The sequence below is a fragment of the Sinocyclocheilus anshuiensis genome, unplaced genomic scaffold (assembly GCF_001515605.1).
Source record: "Sinocyclocheilus anshuiensis isolate Anshui unplaced genomic scaffold, SAMN03320099.WGS_v1.1 scaffold70, whole genome shotgun sequence".
Lineage (NCBI taxonomy): Eukaryota > Metazoa > Chordata > Actinopteri > Cypriniformes > Cyprinidae > Sinocyclocheilus > Sinocyclocheilus anshuiensis.
The window spans coordinates 2,710,235-2,733,736 of NW_015542377.1; the positions used below are offsets into that span (position 1 = coordinate 2,710,235).

General features: G+C 37.5%; 1 protein-coding gene across 1 annotated transcript in view; it reads left to right on the forward strand.

Annotated features, from left to right (window-relative positions):
- LOC107692397 (phosphatidylinositol 3-kinase regulatory subunit gamma-like) overlaps positions 1-23,502 on the forward strand; it is a 169,851-nt gene that overhangs the window by 62,400 nt on the left and 83,949 nt on the right. Inside the window, exons 3-5 of the mRNA XM_016491437.1 lie at positions 2,390-2,485; positions 3,295-3,372; positions 20,662-20,793. Coding sequence (XP_016346923.1) covers positions 2,390-2,485; positions 3,295-3,372; positions 20,662-20,793 — 306 coding nt within the window. The remainder of the gene's footprint in view (positions 1-2,389; positions 2,486-3,294; positions 3,373-20,661; positions 20,794-23,502) is intronic.

Consider the following 23,502-nt stretch of genomic DNA (forward strand, 5'->3'; position numbering starts at 1 on the left):
ATAAAAAAAAAATCAGCACAGATCAGAAAAGTATTTGCCACCTTGTAGCGTGATTCTCCTGTGCGGAAATTGCAGTGGGGTGCAACAAGGGCCACTGCTGTGCAGATTAGCGCACCAATTACATCCGTGCATGGGAATGCAAACTTTTCCTGCTGTCAACAGATGCTTGTGTGTGTGAGATTCTGTTAAATAAACTGCCATTTCCTAATTACAGAAGAGAAAAAAACGAGAGATAGCATTGGTATCTGTGTAGACATTAGCGGGTGGTGCACATCACTGCTAATTCATGTTGTCCCTGAAGATAATTCACAAGAGCCCACAAATGGCACTACAAGAGCACAACGATTTCATGGATCTCATACTTCACATAATGGTGCCGAAAATCTGAATTCCTTGCTATTACGCAAATTTAATGTAAATGGATGGAATTGTCACTCGGTAGCTTTATAAAACGTATACTGATATAAATGAGTGTAACAAGGTTTGTAAATGTCAGTTTAGTTTCCTGCTCACAGGTGAAGCTCTGAGTTTGCTATATATACTTAACCAAAAAGTTATTTTAATGTTTTTAAATAATAATAATATCTGGGCACAAGATGAAATCATGTTTATGTAATTTCCAGTTACGAGGGTAGTGCATTATTGTGATATGACCTTTAGACTTTATTTGCATGTGTGAAAGGAACACTTCATCATGTTTTCTTAGTTAGCAAATTTTTACATTTCACAACATTTTTTTGTTATCCCCACCTTAAACATTTTTTAATAGAGTTACAGTAAGGATCAGTTACAGCATTTATTAATCTTGGTTAATTCTACATATCCTAACAAATTTTTTACATTTAAAATTAATTTAATTTAATTAATTAATTTTTAACATTTTTAACATTTTTTTACATATTAATATTAAAGCTGCAGTCCGTAACTTTTTTTGGTTAAAAAAAAAAATTATCCGAAATCAATATTTGAGCAAGTACATAACCAGCCAGTGTTCAAAACTATCGCGCTGGAGCCGTGCCGACTCACAACCCGCGCAAGGAAGATAATTCCGCACACAGCTGCAATTCCAGGTTTTCAAATAGAGATGGCGACAAAGAGGCAAAATTTACGGACTGCAGCTTTAATGTATTATTAACAAACATTAGTAACCATGAACAATAGTATATTTATAAATGAACTTTAACCTGGATTAATAAATGTTTTCATTGTGATTCATGATTCCTAATGCATTTACAATTTAACCTTATTGTAAAGTGTTGAATATCAATTTTCCAGTTTTACAAATTCCATATTTCTTTAATTCTAATGGGCTAATAGTCTTTTAAGGCACAGTCTGAAAAAAATAAATACCTCTCCCGGGTCCATTTCCACTCCACACCATGTTCTGGTCATGTGTGACATGCTCATTGTCCCAGGACAACATGGACAGGGTGTCATGTGAAGGATTGTGAGTGTCATTCACATTACTAAATGTCAATACTAAACATCAGACCTCCTCAAGGATTTTATCCATGGCGGTCTGAACTCATATAAGTGCCCGCATATAGAGCTATATGGGCACACTTCCAAACTGTAACCTCAGCAGAAGGTCAGTGCTCAGAAGAAGGACAGTGGAGATGGGCAGAGACAATGATGCTTATGAAACATTATGCACTGTATTTCATTCTGCTGGAGGGCATATCATATACTGCATTTTAAAAAGCCATTTGGACAAAATGTTTATATTTTGCAGCATTTTAAGGGAGAGTCCACCCCAAAAAATAAATAAATAAATAAAAATCTGTCATCATTTACATTATTTACATTTACATGTCCTCATGTCATTCCAAACCTGAATTACTTACTTTCTTCTGTGGGACAAGCATAAGATATTTTGAAGAATGTTAGTAACTAATCAGTTTAGATTACCATTGACTTCCATTGTATGGACAAAAAATACAATGGAAGTCAATGGGAATCTAAACTCTTTAGTTACTAACATTCTTCAAAATATCTTCTTTGCGTCCCACAGAAGAAAGAAAGTCATACAGTTTTGGAATGACATGAGGGTGAGTAAATGATGACAGAATTTTCATTTTTGAGTGGACTGTCCCTTTAATGTCCATTTTTAAATATATTACTTGTAATTTTTAGTTTACATTGGCTCAAAAACTAGATTAATTATGGCTTTTAGAGTTCATGTGAACTATTGCATTAATGTGTGTGGGAAGTTGAGGCTTGAGTATTAAGTTGCATATCTACCATGCTTGTGTGAATATGACAACCTGACTGTTCCCTAAGGAGAGATGAGATGTGGGTTTACAGGCAGCCACCTAATCAGGAAATTTAGTCTCACCAGTGGGATTTCTCATCATCATCATCTCTCTCTCTCTCCCTCCTTCTCTGACAGGCCCCTGTGGAAAGGGAGATGTTTTGGAGCAGTGTGCTCTGCATGACCAGACCCCAGCCGTGGTGCTCAGGCTGACGGAGGCTCTAGAGAGACTGGGTGAGTTTGCTCCTCTGCCTCACCTATCTAATTAAACTATTCAAAGAGAGTTAGACACCAGTCTAGCACTTACACTTGTGACCTATGATGTTATTGACGACTTCTAGTAATTGTATATTTCCTTCATGATAAATTAAATATATATTTTTGCAAGTACAAAAAACTCACCTCTAGAATCAGTTAATTACATATGAAAGATTCTGTTGTAGCACGGTAATAATGATAATGTCATTCAAAGTTTGGGTTTGGTAAGATTTTTAAACGTTTTTGTAAGATGTGTATTATGCATACCAAGGATTTGGTGCTCAAGAAACATTTCTTATTACTATCAATGTTGAAAACAGTTGTGCTGCTTAATATTTTTGCGGAAACCATTCCACATTTTTTTAGGACTTTTTTATGAATAGAAAGTTTAAAAGAACAGCATACTGTGTATTTGTAATCGAATTTTTTGTAACAAAATTAGTCTTTACTGTCACTTTTTATCAATTTAATGCATCCTTGCTTTATAAAAGTATTATTAAAGGGGACATGATGACCCTAAAGAATCATACCAACTTGTAGAAAATGGGCATCTGATGTCCCCTTTAAAAAAATCGTAGTGACCTCAGACGTTTGAAAGGTAATGCATATATCAAAATACAATGTGTTTGCCATCTTATACCATTACTTTACCATTGCACCACCACAGTACTTTTTGTAAGGGGTTTAAATGTACCTTATTTCTCCAACAGTTCAATTTACTAAACAGTTTTGCTTAGCATGAAAACACATCAGATTATAAACCTGACCTCTGTCCTGTGCTCAAGACTGGGAGAATGAGCCATTGTACCGGTCTGGCCAGACCTGGACTGGATCCCCAGAATTATTGCAGGCTTTGGAAACAGGCAAGTCATAACATGTTTTTTCATAAGTGGTTTATTCTGTACATTCTAATTTCACAATATGTATTAAATAATATATGAGCCCCATGTGCCTTAATAGGCAGCACCTAGTTATTAAACAACCATTAAGTTTAATTTTTGCGGAATTGATTGTATGGAAGTCTTGAGAGTCTTAATTAAAACTTAAAAGATAAAGTAATATTGAATGGGATATAATTTATTCAGACAAATCTGTGATCAAAATGTTGCTGTTGCGTGTATGTGGTTCAAAAGAAAAAATGTCAAAGGATGACAGTCCTAATTGTGAAATACGTTAAAACATGAAAAGATACAATAAAACCTTTTTGAGCAGAGTAACTTCCTGTGATCCAGGCCACTGTTGTTGAAGAAGTTTGTAAAGTTTAGCTGAAGTTCTTATTTAGCACCACAAGGGAGTGCTCTGGCTCCATACTTTTTTTGAGAGATGCTGCTTCCAAAAAAACTCAGCACTACTGTTGGATTAGATGAAGCAAATAGATGCATATTCACACTCACACACACACACACACACACACACACACACACACCTCATTCTCTTCCTCTCTACTAAAAGGATTAGGTACAGCATGAATTTTCCATAGGAGAAAACTCACTGTAATTCACATACAATTGTTGTTTTGGACTGAGACTTTTAGAAAGTTTAAAAATAAGTTTAAAAATGCAGATATACGTAGTCCAGCAAAACCCTTTACATCTTGACACTGAGTATAGCACACATGTGCACAGATAAAGCCTTAGTTGTCACAACTTAAGTATCACAACCATGTAAATAATTGTGCAGGTTGACAATGTCACATGTGCACTAACATGACCTGGGCATGTTCATGTCACTTTCTTTAGAGTACATGTGCACACTTATGCTCACATGCACAAATCCATAAAAGGGCAAAGGGTCTTTCACAAGTTGTTGCACAGATTCTGAAATATGTCTTCTGACACATAAGCATACTCTTATGGTATGTATGGAGTAGATGTTGTCAGGTTGTAACTGGTTGACATGAATGTACTCTGACAGTGTGGTAAGGCCAGTTTACAGTGGTGTAGGAAAGGTTAGCTTTTTTCATATTGACCTTCAGCATTGATTTGAGTTTTTGCCTTTTAAGACTCCTTCATATAAAAATGATAGAATAATGTTTTTGTTTATAAAATTAAAAATATATTTAAAAAAATAATAATAAAAAAAAGCAATTTTCTGACAGTGACCTTTTGAACTTCTTTGTACAAAAGTCAGATATTCACTTAAGCACAAGATGCTCTTTGAGTCATTCTCACATAACATGATCATCAGACATGGTGGAGATAAATAATATTGAATATTTTTTTATATTTAATTTAATTGATTAATTAATTACAGAAGGAGGACATAATTAATGCTTAGAAATTAAATTCATGTTATTTTTTCAACTTTTAACTCAGATTTTTTTACTTATAATTTGTAATGAAAATTCATTTATATATGTTTATTTATATATGTATTTGAGAGGTTTATGACATCTCTTTATTCTATGCATGTTTTTTTTTACACAATCTTTGTTGTTTAAATAGTTCCATTCACATGTAACCATTTGAGTGTCTAACCTTTGACTTTTAATATCTTTTTTTTTTAGTCTCTTCTCCCATGAGTGCTGCATCTCTTATGCACCGCTTTTTTTCTTTTTCTTTTTTCTGTTTTGCCTTCTACCTTTTTTATTGCTGTCTTGTTTGCTTTCTTGCTCATGTGTTTGTTTATTTGTCTCTTTCTATTTGACCAATTTTAATAATGTTAGACTCATGTTATCTATTATCTGTGGCCAAACCACATTTTCTCATCAGCATCCCAGGAAGAGTAATTTTATATTAAGATTGATTATTTTGCAAAGTTGCCATCTTTTCACTTTATTAGAGTTGTTTAATGACCTGCAGCTTTATTCAATGGGAAGTTTAGTCTGTTGGGTTTATAATGAGGCCTACTGTATTCGGTGCTGTAATTCTGTAGGTCAGTGTCTGTTGATTGCTTTGAGTCTGTGCGTGTCCCTCTTCCCTGTGTGCTGGCTCTTGTTTACGTCACAAATTCCCCCTCATTTTTTACACTCATCACCTTCTCTCTACTCTCGCACATGCGTGCTCGCACGTACACAAATGCATGCTCACCACACTCCTGTCCCATCCCAGAGGGTAAACAGTGGCGTGCCGCAGGCGTCATGAACTGTACTGTTGCACATTGCTGGTATCAGCATTTGTGAGCATATATATACAGTATAAACTGACAAAATGGGCAAGACTGTTATTGTGGTGTCTAAATGTCTTTTTTGGTCTACAAAAAAACTTTGCGGCACACAGCCGAATGAGAAAACAGAGAAGAAATTAAAAATTAAAAAGTCTGTCAAATACTCCGTATCATGGATTAAAAAAAAACGTATGATTTTCTATAGTGGGACACTAAAGTGTTTATTAAGGAGATAGTTCACCCAAAAATTAAAGTTTTTTTTCTATAATTTACTCACCCTCATGCAGAGGCGGACAGTAACTAAGTAAATTTACTTGAGTATTGTACTTAAGTACACTTTTTGAGTATCGGTACTTTACTTGAGTATTATTTTTTCTGGGAACTTATGACTTTAACTTCACTACATTTGAAAGACAAATATTGTACTTTTCGTTTTTTTTTACACAATCTTTGTTGTTTAAATAGTTCCATTCACATGTAACCATTTGAGTGTCTAACCTTTGAGTGGTATGAATGCCATTAAGCCAAACGTGAAACGTTACAAAGTGAATCCAGCACCCATTTCCTGTTGTTATGTAACAGGTTAGTTTACTCAGTGTGGAAATACTCACACCATTGCATACACTTTCATAAGTGTTTTGGCAGACACACACCATGGTTGCCATTTAAAAGCCCAGCCAAGAAGTGGTGAAGTCCAGTGGCCACAGAAGACCAGAGACAACATTATGTCACCCAGCTAGAGATTGTGCTAACTAACCAACGATTCGTGGATCAACAGTGTGTTGTCATGGAGATGGCAAGATGTTTTAGCCACGGGGTTACATACTTTAGAGAAACGAGAAAGAACAAAAAAGGAAAGGTTTCACGTAGGAGGTAGAGAGGAGCGGAGAGAGGAATGACTCATGATCAGGTGAATCGAAGATCGACAAGTGCACACGCAGAAAATTCAAACTAATGGTCAAGGAGGATTGACAAACATTTGCATGTGTGCATGAATATGCATTCAGTGTACAGCAAAAGCACACAAGCATGAACACACACATACACAGTCGACAAGAAAACTGATTCCAGCTACGGTCTCCCTGGATACAGTGACAGGCGCACAGAGAGCGTGGCTGACCCGTGCCCACTCGACAACAAGCCAACAGCCCCTCTTCCCTTCCGTTTATTAATTCCAACATTCATCATTGACGCATTTCTTGTCTTTTTCTTGTGTGAGAGAAGCTGAGCTCAGCAAAACACAAATTAAAAACACTCTTCTCATCTTCCGCACTTCCTGCTCTCCCATTGGCTGACAGTGATGTCATCCTGTCTCATATGCAATAGTCAATAACCTATTAGAGTCCAGCCTTTTACTGTCAGCTTGGGCAGAAGGGGCTTCTGGTGCTTGAGCTCTTCTACACCCTTTGTTTTATTGGAGTCTTTTAGCGATTGTCTTGATTAACACGCCCTAAAGATTTCTGAGGGGAGATGGTACTGTGCCCCCTGGGAACACTTTGTTCTGCAGGTGGTGTTATAAGGTTGTTGCTGTTTTTTTTTTCAAATGATGCTGTTATTTTCCTGTCTGTAAATCCAGGCCACTTAAAGACTACAGAAATGCAATCATTTGTGCATTTTAATATTTATGGTATGTTTATGGTATATAATGCATCACATGCACATTAAGCCATACGAGCCATTCGTTTCAATCATTTCAGCAGTCTCATTGGAAATTTCCTCACCTTTTTGCAAGATGGCCTCTCTAGTTTTGTTTACGCTCACTCTACCTGCACAATCCATCCACGTTATCTGTTCTGTCCAGCATTTTCTCCTCTTTTCTGCAGATACAGCCTTGGAAGTGATCACTAACAATGATGTCATCCCTCGATTGCTTTCTCTTCCTCACACACACACACACACACACTTACTTGTGGCTAGACTCCTCCCTTGTTCAGCCTTTTTGGCTTTAAAGTTTCCTGACAGAGATGTTCTGATTGATTCCTCCACTGAGTTAGGGGCTGTTTACACAGGATGCGTTCTTGCATCCATCTGCACTGTTTTTAAATATATATATATATATATATATATATGTAATGGAGTAATATTTGACCAGCAGTATCTGTACTTTCACTCAAGTAATGGAGTTGAGTACTTTGTCCGCCTCTGCCCTCATGTAATTCCAAAACTGTAGGAATTTCTTTCTTCTGTGGAAAATAAAATAAGATAGATTGAGAAATGAGTGTCATGACAGTTTAGTTTGCTTATCATTATTTCCTGATGTCTTTGTTCATGTTTTCTGGACTTTTATTAATTGTTTTCTCTGTGACACTTTATTTTAAGGACCAATTCTCACTATTAATTAGCTGCTTATTAGCATGCATATTACTAGCATATTGGCTGTTTATTAGTACTTATAAAGCACATATTAATGCCTTATTCTGCATGACCGTATTTTAGATCCCTTAATCCACACCATATCTAAACTTAACAACTACCTCACTAACTATTAATAAGCAGCAAATTAGGAGTTTGTTCAGGGAAAACTCTTAGTTAATAGTAAATATGTGTTCCCTGTTCTAAAGTGTTACTGTGTTTTCATTGAAGAATATACAAGTTGCACTTTTCCATACAATGTAAGTGTACTGTAAGTTGCTAAGCAACATTTTGAACACTATATTTTAAATGAATAACAACTTACATTTTAGTCTGTTCTTCCAAAAAAAAACTATCATATGGCTTCAGAATATGCAGCATTTAAAACTTTTTTGATTATTTATTTATTTATTTTTTTAACCATGAAAGCCCAGTTTTCATTGTATTGTAAAGAGCAGTTTGGGCATTCCACTAAAGATCTCCTTTTGTGTTCTACGGAAGAAAAAAATTAATTCATATGGTCTTTGTCCTCATGAAACACATGTACAACCTTTCCTTCATAATGACTGTATCTGTCACTCTCTGTTGACAGGATCACAGTGCCAGATGTTAACATTTATGGCATCATTCCACATTTCATAGCATTTTTACACACATGACATCCAGAAATTATGGTGTCTGTGAGTCAGGTTACAGAACAATGAAGGAGGGGATTGAGTTCAGTTTTAGGAGGAACATGGCCCCACTGGCCGGGTCCACAGTGGGTCTTGCGGTCACACAGGAATGAGGGCTGTCATCTCTGAAGCTATTTTCCTCTCCCTTTTCCTAAAGGTTGCGCCTTACAGGCTCTTCATCACTCCAACATAACGATGAACACAGCATCAAAGCTTACGATAACATAGCACGCTATTGCCGTTGCTGAAAACAGCCAGCACACATCTCCCAGAGGCACACAAAAGCACATATAGAAAGGACAGAGCTTTCTGTGTCAAAAGAGATCAACAGAGGGGGCACAAAAAGCAAGTTTTAAACACACCTAAGGTTCTCAAAATGTAGTCTGTGAAGGATTCCAGTTGACTACAAGAGAGAGAGAAATAAATAAATACATACAGTACATACATACATGCAATTTTATACAATTTAAAAAATCATTATAACTGACCAAAATCAGCAAGATTTAATTAGTTGACCGATTGAGCATGTTCTGTAAAGCTGTTTTGAAACAATATGTATTGTAAAATGTTATAGAAATTAACTTGAATTGAATTGAATTGATTAATAAACTTAATTAATAAACTGATTAAGTAAACATTTCTGAACATTTGTTTGCCATAAAGTAGTAGCAGTCTAGGTAATTTATGAACATAGCAGTCTGGTTAATTTCAATAAAATAAGCATAAAACAGCGATCTGTAAAATGAAGGGAAAAAGTGGTATAGTATAGGCTTAAAATTTAAGGGTAATTTACATGCTTTGTTTTTAAGTGTTTTTTTTTTTGTTTTGTTTTTTTAACCATTTCTGTAGGCCAAACAGTAGATCATGGTATCTATCACTCGTTATTACACCAAGGTCATGAGTTCTTTTCCCAAATGCATGCACTGATGAAATGTATTCTTTTTATGTAACATAAGAGACTTTGGTTACACATGTCTGAAAAATGCATATATATATATATATATAATGGTCCACCACCTGAAATAAACTGTAAGGCTAACTGACCCTTTGGGGTTTCAGTATTCTCCATTCACAAGGGGCTTAAATGCCCTTATGCATGTCATCTGTGAGCCCAATGTCTGAATGCCTTTCTCTGTTTGTACCCATAAATATCATAAACAAAAGCCTCTGGGACTCTGGTGTTGCTTCAGAGAGTGGCTGATGACAGGAAGATAGAGGCAATAGAGAATTTGAAGCGAGGGATCAAGGGTAGTGTAGTAAACACAGAACATGGACCAAAGAGAAACACTAAGGGTTAAAAGGATAGTTCACCCAAAAATGAAAATTTGATGTTTATCTGCTTACCCCCAGGGCATCCAAGATGTAGGTGACTTTGTTTCTTCAGTAGAACACATTTGATGATTTTTAAGTCCAACCGTTGCAGTCTATCAGTCTTATAATGCATGGCAATGGTAACAAAATCTATGAGAGTAAAAAAAACATGGCGCCATGGGCAGAGAGAAGGACGAAGCCGCTGAAAGAAGCCGCCACCCCTCGCTCCCCGGACCAGAGAGGGGAGCGCGTGCGGCCACCGGACTCCGCCCCTTGCCTGGACCCTTCCTTCCTTCCTGACCACTGCCCTTCCCTTCACGAACCCCGCAGCATGACGAGGACACCAGATCCCCTGTTTATTTTGGACACTTGATTCCCTTTTTTCTGGACACTTTGTTTATTTTCTGTTAATAAAAGCCTCTCCGAGGCCTGACGCCACACCCACTGTGTCTGTCGTTTGCTCCTCCCACGAGAACACCCATTAACGTAAACTACGCCAGAGCGCGTACACACCTCACGCACCGGAATCCGTGCGCGCGCCCAGAGACAGTTGGACATAGTGGTGTATTAGAGGTAAAAAATGATATAAATACTGTTCGGTTTCTGGCGCAAACCGATCGTTTCGTGTCTTAGGACATCAATGTGTCGTCACGAGCCGCAGGGTTTAATTTGGATTTGTCTGTGCATGTTTTTTTTACACTCATAGATTTTGTTACCATTGCCATGCATTATACGACTGATAGACTGCAATGGTTGGACTTAAAAATCGTCAAATGTGTTCTACTGAAGAAACAAAGTCACCTACATCTTGGATGCCATGGGGGTAAGCAGATAAAGATCAAATTTTCATTTTTGGGTGAACTATCCCTTTAAGGTAGGCTTAGTAGAGCATGAATTTGTGGATTGACCCACAGAATGCTTTGATGGTGTGAGTGTGTTTGCGTGGCTTTGTGTGCACATGCGAAGCCAAAAAGTGTCTTGGGTTCAAGCATTCTGTTCCATACTTTTCCACTCCAGACTGGCACCAAGCGTGTGTAATTCTGGAAAAGTGTCATGAATATAAGGGAATGGGAGTTATCACTTCTGAGAGTGTATTATTAGTAGGCCCAGGCAAAAACTATGTACTATTTTGCATTTTGTGCATTGATTTTTGGGTGGGAAATCGGTGGAATGGAATTTAAATGTTAAAAAAGTGTTGAAGGGAACTCCTAGAAATCTGTTGAAGTTGTTTTTAAGTATGTTAGGGTCCAAACGGTATTGAACCCAATTGGCTTTCAGTATGAACAAAAAAACAGAGACATTTAAAAATATCTTATGTTGTGTTCCACAGAATGCATTTAGGTTTAGGTGATCACAAAATAATTTTTGGGTGAACTAAACCTTTAAATGAGTTCTACAATCTCATTGGTGGCAGAAAATGTAATCAATGTATGTAATAACATGCAAAGGGACGGTGAAGGTCTGTACATTTGTGAATGACTTTTGCGTAATTTTGAGCATGACAGTTGTGGGCTTAATTATTACTATGGTTTCTTGAACTATATCTTATCTGGATCACTAAAATGGACATGGATAGTATAGATATCACACTACTGTGTTGATGAACCCATACAAACATGATGATGATGGGCAGTCTTTAATAAATCCACAGAATGTAAATCCAAACAGAGAGAAGGCTTGCAACACGTAACATTGACGAGACCAGACAATGAACAGAAAGAGACCAGTTTAAACACACAAGCAGACAAGGCTAATTAATGACACACACCTGAACAGAATGACACAATTAACTCAATGAACGGAAATGGTGCAAAAGGAAAACAAAGTCCAAATTGAATGATACGGTGACAGTACACCCCCTCCCGGAAAGCCATGACCTTACGCCGGCAGATAAATGGAGGAGGCTCAAGTGGAGGATGAGAGTCCGGGAGAGGGATCGAACGAAAAGTCCAGGGTGGTGCAGGTGGTATGATCCAATGAATGGCCCTGAACAGAGACAGGCAGGTGATGACCCAGGCCACAGCCAAGACTTCAGTCCATGGCGGCATAGTTGGAGGGAGGAGCCAAGGCGTAGACAGAGAGCTGAGAGCAGGTGGAGCAATGCTGAGGATCCAGGCAGCCTCGACGGAGCCGTAGCGATGATCGCCCGAGATGTAGATGATGAGGTGGGGATCCAGAGGGCGAGCTGGAACAACTGAGGAAGGAGGCAGAGCCTGAGGGAGGGCAGAGCGGGCCATAGCCAGAGGGGTGGCAGGCTGAAGAGCAGCGAACAGCCTGCAAGTCCACAGCAGAGGTATGGTGAAGTCTGACCCAGGTGGAGCAGACTGATCGAGTGAGCCCGTCAAGGCCAAATGGCCGATGGTCCACGCCGGTATCGAGGGCGGGAGGAGCGCAGGAGTCAGGATGGCGGGACGAGGTAGAGCAGAGCCATACGAGGACGGAGGCGGAGCCACAGGCTCCTCAAGTCCAGGAGACAAAGACTCCCGGCAGGCCCGAGATGGAGCTCCACCACTGAGCGGAGGTGACATAGAGGGACTGACAGGGGACGAAGATGACTGGACAACTCTCCAAACTGAAAAACAGTGTCCAAGTCCAGTAAACACTCACTCTCAGTGGCGGGAGGGTGGGCGGCACTCACATCCATTCCCTCATTCTCCACAAGAGCCCCCATGGTGATGGATGGGGCAGCCAGCTTGCACACATGGTCAGACGCGGCTAACTCAGCTTTGGGGGTGATGTCCTGCTCTATCGCTCCTCTTGGCACGGGCTCAAACATCACAGCGAAGACAGGCTCTTTGATTGCGATGGGCTCTTGGTGTCGCTCCTCGCAGCGGGAGGGTTTCTGGCTGGGCACTGGGCTAGGAGTGGGGCTGGTGTCGTCATCAGCGATGATCCACAGGATACCAGCACCCACTCTACGTAGTCAGCGAAGCTCCCTCTCGGTCTCTTCCCAGACCACTGCTCCTTGGTGGTGGTGTTCAGGCCGGCGTGTAGCAATGAGCATAAGCCGTCATCTGGGTAGTGGGTGAGATGGGCTAGAAACAGGAAATCCTCCACATGTTCCTCGAGGGAGCGCGTTCCCTGCTCAAGGCATAAAAAAAAAACACACACACACAAAAACACGAGAGACAATAACTATAACATGAGGCGTAATCACTTCTGGGTCGGGTCTTCTATCACACTATTGTGTTGATGAACTCACACAAACACAGTGATGATGATAGGCAGTCTTTAATAAATCCACAGAAGGTAAATCCAAACAGAGAGAAGGCTTGCAACACATAACATCGACAAGACCTGACAGCAATGAGCAGAAAGAGAGCAACTTGAATACACAAGCAGACAAGCCTAATTAATGACCCACACCTGAACAGAATGACACAGTTAACTCAATGAACGGAAATGGTGCAAAAGGAAAACAAAGTCCAAACTGAATGATAAGGTGACAATAGCAGAGTGAACTGCCTTTTGGTATTCATGATCACAGTTTGAAAAATGTTGGTTCATATGAGGAGATCACAGTATGGTGTCTAAGACATGCAGGAAACACTTTGATGTGTGGGTGAAAATGCAAGCGGGTCAAGTGGGGAGAAAAAGAAAATGGGAAAAATCCAAGATCCATTTCTGTCATGGTGTGGGAGCTTCAAACATAAAATCACAATGCAGCGCCGAGTCAAACATTCTGCATGCATTCGCACACCGACTGTGATTCCCACTGTGAGAAATCTGATTACTTTCTCTGAAAACCTTGTTTCTCTTAGATGTAAGACAGTGAAGCCACACATTTGGTGTTATTAAGAAAAAGTAGTTTTATTCATGTTGTGCCTTTTCCAAGTGAGTTCAAGGTATCTTTATAGAAGTCATTGAGATATTACAAAAAGAGTGGGTAAGCCAATAAGCAACTGTTAAGTTATGGTTGTTATCAAATAAGTTATAAAAATTCAATAATTTTTCTTTTTTTTTGTTTGATCCATTTTTTCATTGTTATAAAACAGTTGGATGACTGTTTTGCCTCTCCAAGCCCAACCAAATCTTAGCAACTTGAAACTTACTTGAGTTTTGTGTTATCTTTGAAATAAAACTGACAATGCTCTATGTTCTATGTGACTCTCTGAAATTAATTTCAGCAGACATCTCAGTGTTATTTACAACAGGCCAAACAACCGGCTAATATGAGGCCAAAAAAAACTTTATTTCCCCTGACTAGAAGAATTGTTAAGATCTACAGAGCAAACACACACTAATTCCATCTCTATTCTCCATGGAATGAATGTACTTAGGGGTGCTTTTGGATTTAGAAGCCCATGACTTTTTGATAACTGTTCCTTTTTTATGCAACACAGTCACAGCTTTTACCATTGAATGGGTTGGGTTGCCTGCATGGTGCAGCTCAGTGAAAGATGAGATAATGTGGCAAATGGAATTATGGTGAATCTAATTCCCAATTTCTGGTTGCTGAATACAGTATCTGTTAAGTGTTCTACATGTGATGCAGTTTTATTTTGTTAACAGTTTTTATTTATTTGTATATTTATTTATTTATTATAAGTTTTTGAGGCTTTTCAAATATTAATTCTTTGACTACACAATAAGAAAAATGAAACACCGCTACGTAAGACTTGAGGAAAACAAGGTTACATTTCCAACGCAATTTAATGCAAACCTATGAAGTCGAATTCCTGCTTTTTGAACCACTATAATTCACACCTTTACTGTATTTTCCTCCACAGCCTATGCGAGATTTGTAGGTCAGCGCTTCCACAGGGACTAAGCCATCTGTAAAATTTTAACAGCAGATAATGACCAGCTGAGGCAGTTTTATCCAGAGCCAGTGGTGACCTTTACCCAAAGGATCATGGTGATGACTCGTTTCAATGCTTTTAACTTACAGCACTAACCTCTAAAACCAGTCTGAAGGTTTTCAGGCTATTATCACAACCTTTTGGTCCTTCGCCATGTGACGTCTCTTCACACATTTTAAGCAGGTACTATAGGGTCAAAGTGGAGAGTGGGGTAAAGCCCAAATTATCATAGATGATTATGTGTCCCAGTGACCAACAGAAGGTGCTAGGCACAATAAACAAAGGCCTGGTGGATCTATAGTTTTAGGCGAGACAGATTGGAGGGCTGAATTTGACAATGAGTTTAATTGATAGGCATGTAAATGGATGAACATGAGGGCTGGTGGAAAGATAGGGAGTGGGCAAAAGCTTCTTGATGACATAAACATATCTGTTTGTAGTGGATTAGACACTTTACAAGCTGGGCATTTAAAAGCACACTCCAACAATATATGGATCAAGTCAAGCAAAGGGAAACAATCAATTTGGGCCACTGGTCGGCAAGAAATTAAAGATCGGCAGATGGGCATCCACTGGGAGGGTGAATAGAAAAATAAGAAATACATGTGGAAGCTCGGGGTGAACATCACGTATCCCAGTAAATGGGATTCATTGAGAAACTGTGATCAATAGGTGGTAGTTTCTCGCATGACTGTTCCTCTGTGATAGGGGGACTTGGTATATGGAAAATCCCTGCATTAATCTAGCCTGATATTAGCTCAGCACAGTTTGTTAGCCACGTGAGCTTAATGTAGAAGAACACTATTTCTTTAGAGGCTTGATACATTTTCTGAAGTGCAATCAACATGATTGCGAGACAAATGGTTCAGCCAGTCTTTTGAAAATTCTCATGAAAATGTGAGGTTTTGCCTACGTTTGTTATTTTAAAAGCTCATTCACATGGAACACTTAGTTTTTGCCTTTCACTGCACTGATTTTCCATTGTTTTTCTATGTAAACATGCCATACACAGATCATTGCGCTGTGGTCTGGCAATTTTTGTAGTGTCTTGTTCATGAATTTCACACATTTTGGAAAGCTTAAGTTACTTTTAAGTAACTTTTAATAAAATCTGTCTAAAGACCTTACATGTTTTTCCCCCACTGCATTTTATTAGTGACCTATAAACAGTGAAAATCTAAAATATTGCTTCTTGTTTTCTGTCCTAATTGTTTTTAATTGCTCAAAATTTTTAATTCATTATCATCATTGTATACTACACCAAAGTATGTTCAAGAAAAAAGGCTATCAACAAATACAATTGTTTATTTTTAATGTTCAACGTGTATTTATTTATTTTTCTGTTACTGTGAAATGGGCTTATCGGGTAATTTATGGTCTATGATATCACCTGCTGCCATTGTCAGTCCCTCTCTAGCAGTTTGTTTTATATTTATCTGGTTCATCTGGAATACCCAGAATATCTTGAAGCTTTGCATTGGAAGCAGGCATAACGGCAAGTCAACAAACTAATCACATTTGGAGAGAAAGATGGTCATCAGCAAAGCTTAATGGGTTTTTGATTTCACTTGAACGTGATCACAGGGAAACTATTTTACAATTAGTCAGAGGGACGATCAATGCAATTGCAATTTAACCATGGAGGTCAGTCACTTTTCTGATACTGAAATGGCATAGGATGTTGGAAAGCAGTGAAGAATTAAAGAGGTGAAGAGAGGTGAATGGCTTCAAGCACCTCCTCAGGTTTGCAAATGACACATGACCTCTTTCTGTTTCAGAGCTTTCCTGTTGGTGTACAACTGGGCAACTCCTTTATTAATCTCCTTTGCTAATCTGTTAATGTTTTGTCAAAAGCCCCTGATCTTTTTGAAGATGGAAAATGTTGTCTGCAGTAGATGTCTGTGTAATGAATAAATTTAGTAGCACGCATGCGATACAGTTTTGCAATGTGTGAGAGCCTGTTTACAAATCTGTTGTCAAACAAAGAAAACATTTAATGACATGTTTTTAGTCCAAATTCACTTATTAACATCAGTCAAGTGTTTAAAGGGGTCATATGATGCGATTTCAATTTTTCCTCTCTTTTTGGAGTGTTACAAGCTCTTGGTGCATAAAGAAGATCAGTAAAGTTGCAAAGACTAAAGTCTCAAATCCAAAGAGATATTCTTTATAAAAGTTAAGAGTCAACCACGCCTACCTAAAACGGCTCGTTCTAACACGCCCCCACATGTCTACATCACGATGTGGGAAGATTTGCATAACGCCGCCCAAATGTTCACGCAAAGAAAGAAGGCGTAACTTTTATTCTTGCTGTAGTATTGTTGTTGCCGCCGCCGCCATGTCGTGAAGGCGCTGTGTGTTTCGTTGTGAAAGCAAAACTGCTTTGTTTGGCCTTCCAAAAGAGGACGATATCCGCTTCGTCATGCCTTGAGCTGATCCGTGCTGGGCGCTGAGGAAATACATCAACTTAGTGCTGTGGATTGCCTTGAGGTATTCGGCCAATCACAACGCACTAGATAGCTGGCCAATCCGAGCACACCTCGCTTTTCAGACCGATGAGCTTTGTAAAAATCGACGCGTTTCGCGGGGCATAGAGGAGAAACAATAATGTACAGTATGTGGAAAATAATGTGGTTTTTTTTACCTTAAACCGCATAGACACATTTCATTACACCAAATACACAAAATAATGTTCTTTTTAGCAACATCATATGACCCCTTTAAAATAACTTCCTTTTGTGATCTGCTGTGGTTTCACATCAGAGAATGAGGCAGAAATCATACTTTTATAGTATTCTAAGTCCCGTTAAGTATTCTATGGTCTTTGATTCTATACAGTGATAGAAGGCTAAGTCGATTAAAACTGCATTATAAATACTTTATTCTTTTAAAAATACCCGAGATGGCTTGAAGAACAGAGATAAACCATATTTTGTCACAATCGTATGTTTATTGTATTGATGTTTTATCAGGTAAAACTTCTCTATCTGCATTTTACTCAGCTACAGCGACAGCTGGATGCCTTTGTCCATATAAGGGATTTCCTGGAACGTCATGAGTTCTATTATTAAATGTATTATTACATTGAAACAGTGTTATTACAATAGTGATATTTCTTATTTTGTTTAATGTTTTTTATATAGTAATAATATTAGAACATTATGTCCTGTTTAGGTGATGAACTGCAATACTTGTGGTTGTTTTTGGAGATGGTAACATGTTTTATTCTTGTGCTACGATTGTGTGGCCTGTGCTACAAACCTTTCAACCTCTGTAGCACCAGTGCTATATGCAAATAAAAGTTAACGTACAGCCCTGCCTTACATGTTCATTCCACTAAAGACATCTTTGAAGTCCTTGTTTTATGTTTAAATAGGCAGATCGCAATCTCGATTCAATCCCCCACACAATCTTATTCCTAAATGACAACGATTCCACTAAAATATTAAACCTTTGACAAGTACAATCGATGACACTGTTCAATATTTCTGTGTTACAAACATTAAAATAATCAGAGAAGTACGGGGATAATAGTTCATAGTTTGTATATAAACACTGATTTCATCAGTAGCCACATGTAATGGGTGGGGGGGTTGTCTTTTTCTCAAAGGCTAAGCCCCTTATCTCTTCCGACCCTTGCAACACCCCTGTTCAGAAAAGGTAAAGAGTTGTGAGAAAATATGATGCGTGTCAGACCCGCGTCATGTTCAGCAGCGGCAGCTCTTAAAGCAGCCAAAATAACCTAATAACCCAGCTGTTGTGATGTCTGTTAATCAAAGAACAAAAGAAAAAAGAAGAAAGCAATAACTTTTGTAGCTTTAAGTATTTATCTATATTTAATTTAGAATGTAGTGTTTGTTAACGTTATTCAATTTCTGTATATTTCCTTCTTGCATTTAGGTTTATGTGAAGATTGTTTTAAGTTCACTTCAATTATAAGTTGTTATTTTTTAAAGTCTAATAAATGATCAAATTGATAGCTCTCAATTATACTGTAATGCTGAATAGCTATAGTCAATGGTTAAATATTAGGAGAAAAAAACAATTTCCTTGAGATATCACTAGTATTGTTATCAGTGATCAGAATCAGAATGAGCTTTATTCACACAAGGAATTTGTTGTGGGTTTTTTAGGAGTTCTTCACTCTAAAAAATGCTGGGTTGTTTCAACCCAACTTTGGGTAAAATATGGACTAAGCCAACTTTTGGGTTAAAAATGTAATGTAAAAATTTAACCCAACAGTTGGGTTAGTCCATATTTGACCCAATGTTGGGTTGAAACAACCCAGCATTTTTTAGAGTGTTGGTACAAACATATATGACAATGAGAACAGAAAGAACATTTAAATAAGTAAGACTAAGGAAAAAATAATAATAATGTGGTATACATCTGGAACTGATACTCACCTTCAGTCATAAAAAGGATGCCATTAAACAAATATTAAAAACTATACTGTCTTAATGTTCTTTCTACATTAATTTGAAGAATGAATGTGAAATTATTGCAATATAAAAGAATATTTAAAAACTTTAATGTTAGGTGGGATTAATCACAATTAATTTCAGAAAAAAATGTTTGATTAATTAGTTTTTTTAATCAATTGACAGCCCTCATATATATATATATATATATATACACACACATACACACACATTGTATATATATATACAGTATATATACACACACACACACACAATACTGTGCAAAGTCTTAGACCATTAATATTTACACCAAAAAAAATGGTTTCAAGTCATTTATTATTGTGCAAACAAAAATCTCACTGGATTATTACAATTAATGACAAAAGGGATGTTTGGAAATGCAAACTGATGTTTCCTACTGACACACTACAGCAAAAGATAGAGATAACTGTCTTAAAACCATTTTTTCTTTTGTTGGTGAAAATATTAATGGTCTTAAGACTTTGCACAGTACTGTATATGTATAAAATGCTTATAATATTAATAATATTATAATATAATATGCTTGTACATTTTTAATTGAGCTCAGGCAAACTTTGAATACAACCATTAATTAAAAAATAATAGAAAAAAATAATAATAAAGAACATGAATGAAACAAAAACTAATGTATAAATGAACACTAGCTGGATATGCAGCGTTTTTTTTTTCGTTTTTTTTTTCCCCACACTAAGGGCTTTTTCTGTTAAAATCCTGTCCTTACTTTACCTAGACTATCCATTTATTTCCTTTAAGTACAGAAAAGAGAGAGAGAGATGAATCATAAATGATTCATGAGTGATTTTTAAGCTGAAGTCTCATTTGCTACAGACTTTACTATCCAGATGTCCAACATGTGCAATGAATGTGTCAAAATTACTCACATGCTTCTGATCGTCTACATTTTTTCCTACATTATTCACTTTCTAAAAACATGTTTTCACTGTGCAACATCCTGCAGACATTGTGGATTGTCCAGTAAGAATATATTTATAAATCTGCAATTATACCCAAACTATAAATGAAAAAGCTCTGATCTGAAATATGTGAGAGCTCTGTCAGCGCCTTTTACACCTTTTCAATACATCAATATGCCATTATAATTTTAGCACAATGAAGGGCCTTTTAAAATTACAACTGTATAATTGCAGTCTTCCAAGCTGCCATTATCTGAGGCTTTGAGTTATTGACTGGGAGACTTCCACTCAAATTTACTGTCTTTGTTAAGCTTGTGACTGGATCATTGTACCCAGAGGGTGCAGGAATGGTCAGGGGATCTGACCACCACTGTAAGTGAATTGTTATAGGGTTTCGCCAAGGGCACATGGTTTGGAAGGGTAAATAATGGAGAAAGTACTCTGGGTGCCTATAATTAACCATACTCTCTCTTTCTCTCTTTTTCTTTCTTTCTCTTTCTTTCTTTCTCTCTCTCTCTCTCTCTCCCTCAGACCCAGCAGCAGTGGACTTTGAGCAATATGAATTGTCTACATTGGCTGATACACTTAAGAGTTACATTCAGGACTTGCCCTGCCTGCTCATACCAGCTGTAGTGTACAGCGAGCTGGTCTACACTGCTCAGGGTAAGCTGTCCGCTGGAGCCCAGCACAAAACATTTAAAGACCACCATTTTACGGTATATTTCTTCGTGCAATTGCTTTAAGTGAGGAAGTCGAGATTCACTGATAATCTCTTGAGAAATGGATCAGTGTTCAGTGGGTTTGTTTCTAAATTAGTCAGTGCTGAACTGTATCTCTAATGAACTCGAAAAGTCTATGATGGAAGTAAATTTTGAAATAGAGAAAAGGATCACTTTTATTATGCTTTTTGAAGCTTTTTAAATCATTTTTGGAGCTTGAAAGCCTCAGTCTCCATTCTTTATTGTTATCATCCAGTACAACTCTTCAAACAAGTCATCAAGGCTTGAAACTACATTCGAGCGAATAAATGATGTCAGAATTTAAATGTTTAAATTCTCCTAGCATAAAATGCACAACTAAAATAGGTGAGTATGTTTGTTCTCTTCGACATATTAATGCTCAAAATGTTCAGTTGGCAGAAGAGGCTTGAGAAAGGCTGAGAACGAAAGTAGTGTTATAGAAAGAGGCAGAGTGTGCATGTGTATGTTTATGTATTAGTGGGGGTGCTACTATGCCGGAGGGTAGGTTCACACCATCTCTCTCTGACCTTGCTCTGCATTACACCCACTGAAAATGAAGCAAGCATACACAGAGTCTGTCCCATCTTTTAGGCATCCCTGGTTGCTTGTAAGTGTTGCCTGACTTTGTAAGGACAAATAGAATTATGTAAGCACCCTCACTGAGTATTGCCGCATCATGTTTCTGATGCCTGAAAATTCTTGCAGCCTTGAGACAACTTGTATCCTTAAATATAGTGGTTGAATAGTATTTAAGGATAAACAATGCAAAATTCTCATTTTCCTCTTTAAAATATCTAAACTTTGCTTAAGATTCAAAAAAGGTGCTGTTTTCTGAGAATAAAATAAATGTATTTTCCATTCCAGTTTGTTTTAGGCATGAGCCATCTATGTAATATATATAATTTTCAAATCTCAGCTAAATGTATATTGTTTTGAAGGCATTTAGGTATTTTTTATTGAAAATTACAAAAATACATACTACGATCAATTTTGGCAGTTTTATTATTTAGTTATTTATCGGAGTGTCTATTTTCACTAAGTGCAAATAGCCCGCCTTGTTGGCAGAGGCTATTTCCACTAACTCCACCCACCAACGTGTGATTCGGCTAGTCAACATTATAAAAGACAGTCGACAGTCGTCAGCTCCAGTGGTGCAGATGGTAAAACGTGTGGAGTACTCATTAGCTATGTTTCCATCACCCTATTTTAATGCACATTTTGAAGTATGGCATGAGAAATGAGTGATGGAAATGCCAAATTTCGAATAAAAATACCTTAATTCGCAAAAAAAGTTTTTATGCTCGCTTGAGGTGGTTTTTGACTTGTGCGAAAAAGGGTTGCGAAGAATGGGAGATGGAAATGCATTTTGCGAATAAATTCCTCCAAGCGCATCAAAAAAGTCATGGGACTTTGCGCTATGGGACGGCAAAACCTGACTAACCAGCGGACCGATCTCATTCCACAGCATCTGAAATGTTGTTATGGTCATTCGGAAATGCACGAGCAAAGTCTGTCATCAAAGTATTTCTGTATAATTGCCTCCCAGAAATGTCTTACACGACTGCGTTCCCAAACAGCAGCATCCACCTCCGAAAGCAATGACCACATTCATTGTGTTTCGTCTGCTCGTTCTGAGGCGCAAGTAATTTATTATATATGAAAATTATTATATTCTCCTACTTTTCTTAGTGATTTATAGTGCCAGTTTATCAGGAAGTGACGATTTTGTTCTCTTTGACTTGTTGGATGGAAACGATGCTTGTTCGCAAATGTTTTATGCGATATTCCAGTTTTGAGCACAAGTTAAATTCGCAACTTTGGATGGAAACCCGGCTATTTTGACGCGATCGACCCGGGTTCGAATCCGCCTTTTGGTGAACTTTTTTCTCCCTTTTCAAATTTCAAATCACATCAGAAAAGCATTTATTTTCAATGAAAATTAAGGAAATAATCAAAAAGTTGAAAATAAAGTACTGGGTAGGGTTACGGTAGGTGTAGGGAGGGCTTTATTGTCCCAATAAGGTGGCATCCATTTAATAATTTGAATTCAAATTTACACTCAATAAGTTATTATTGCATACTATTTTATAATGTACTGCAATACTGAGGTGCAGATAATTGCCACTATTTGCAATAAGTAGTGTAAATAGCAGAAAATCCTGCTATTTTAACATAGTGTAAATAGAATCTATAGCTATTTGCACTTAGTGTAAATAGCATATCACAAAAAAATGCTGCTATTTGCACTTAGTGTAAATAGCATCTATCGCTAAGAAAATATGCTATTTTCACTTAGTGTAAATAGCATCTAATTGCTTTTTACACTTAGTGCAAATAGCCACTGCCTTTATATATTTTTTTATTTACTTACTTGAATTTTAGGATTTCAAGGAGTAATCTTCTTTTTGACTAAACATATTTGTTCATACCTTCAATCTGTTCTGTATTCATTCATTGTCCTTATTGATTTGCATGATTGGTCCCATAGAGTGGTAAGTCTAATTGCAGTTTAATTAGTTTCATTGAGATCATGCAATAGGAACATACTTGATTGATTGTCTTATACCTAATAATTTAATTAGCCGTCTTCAGTTCTGCTGGCGCTGATATGTAAGTTACTTAAATTAATATT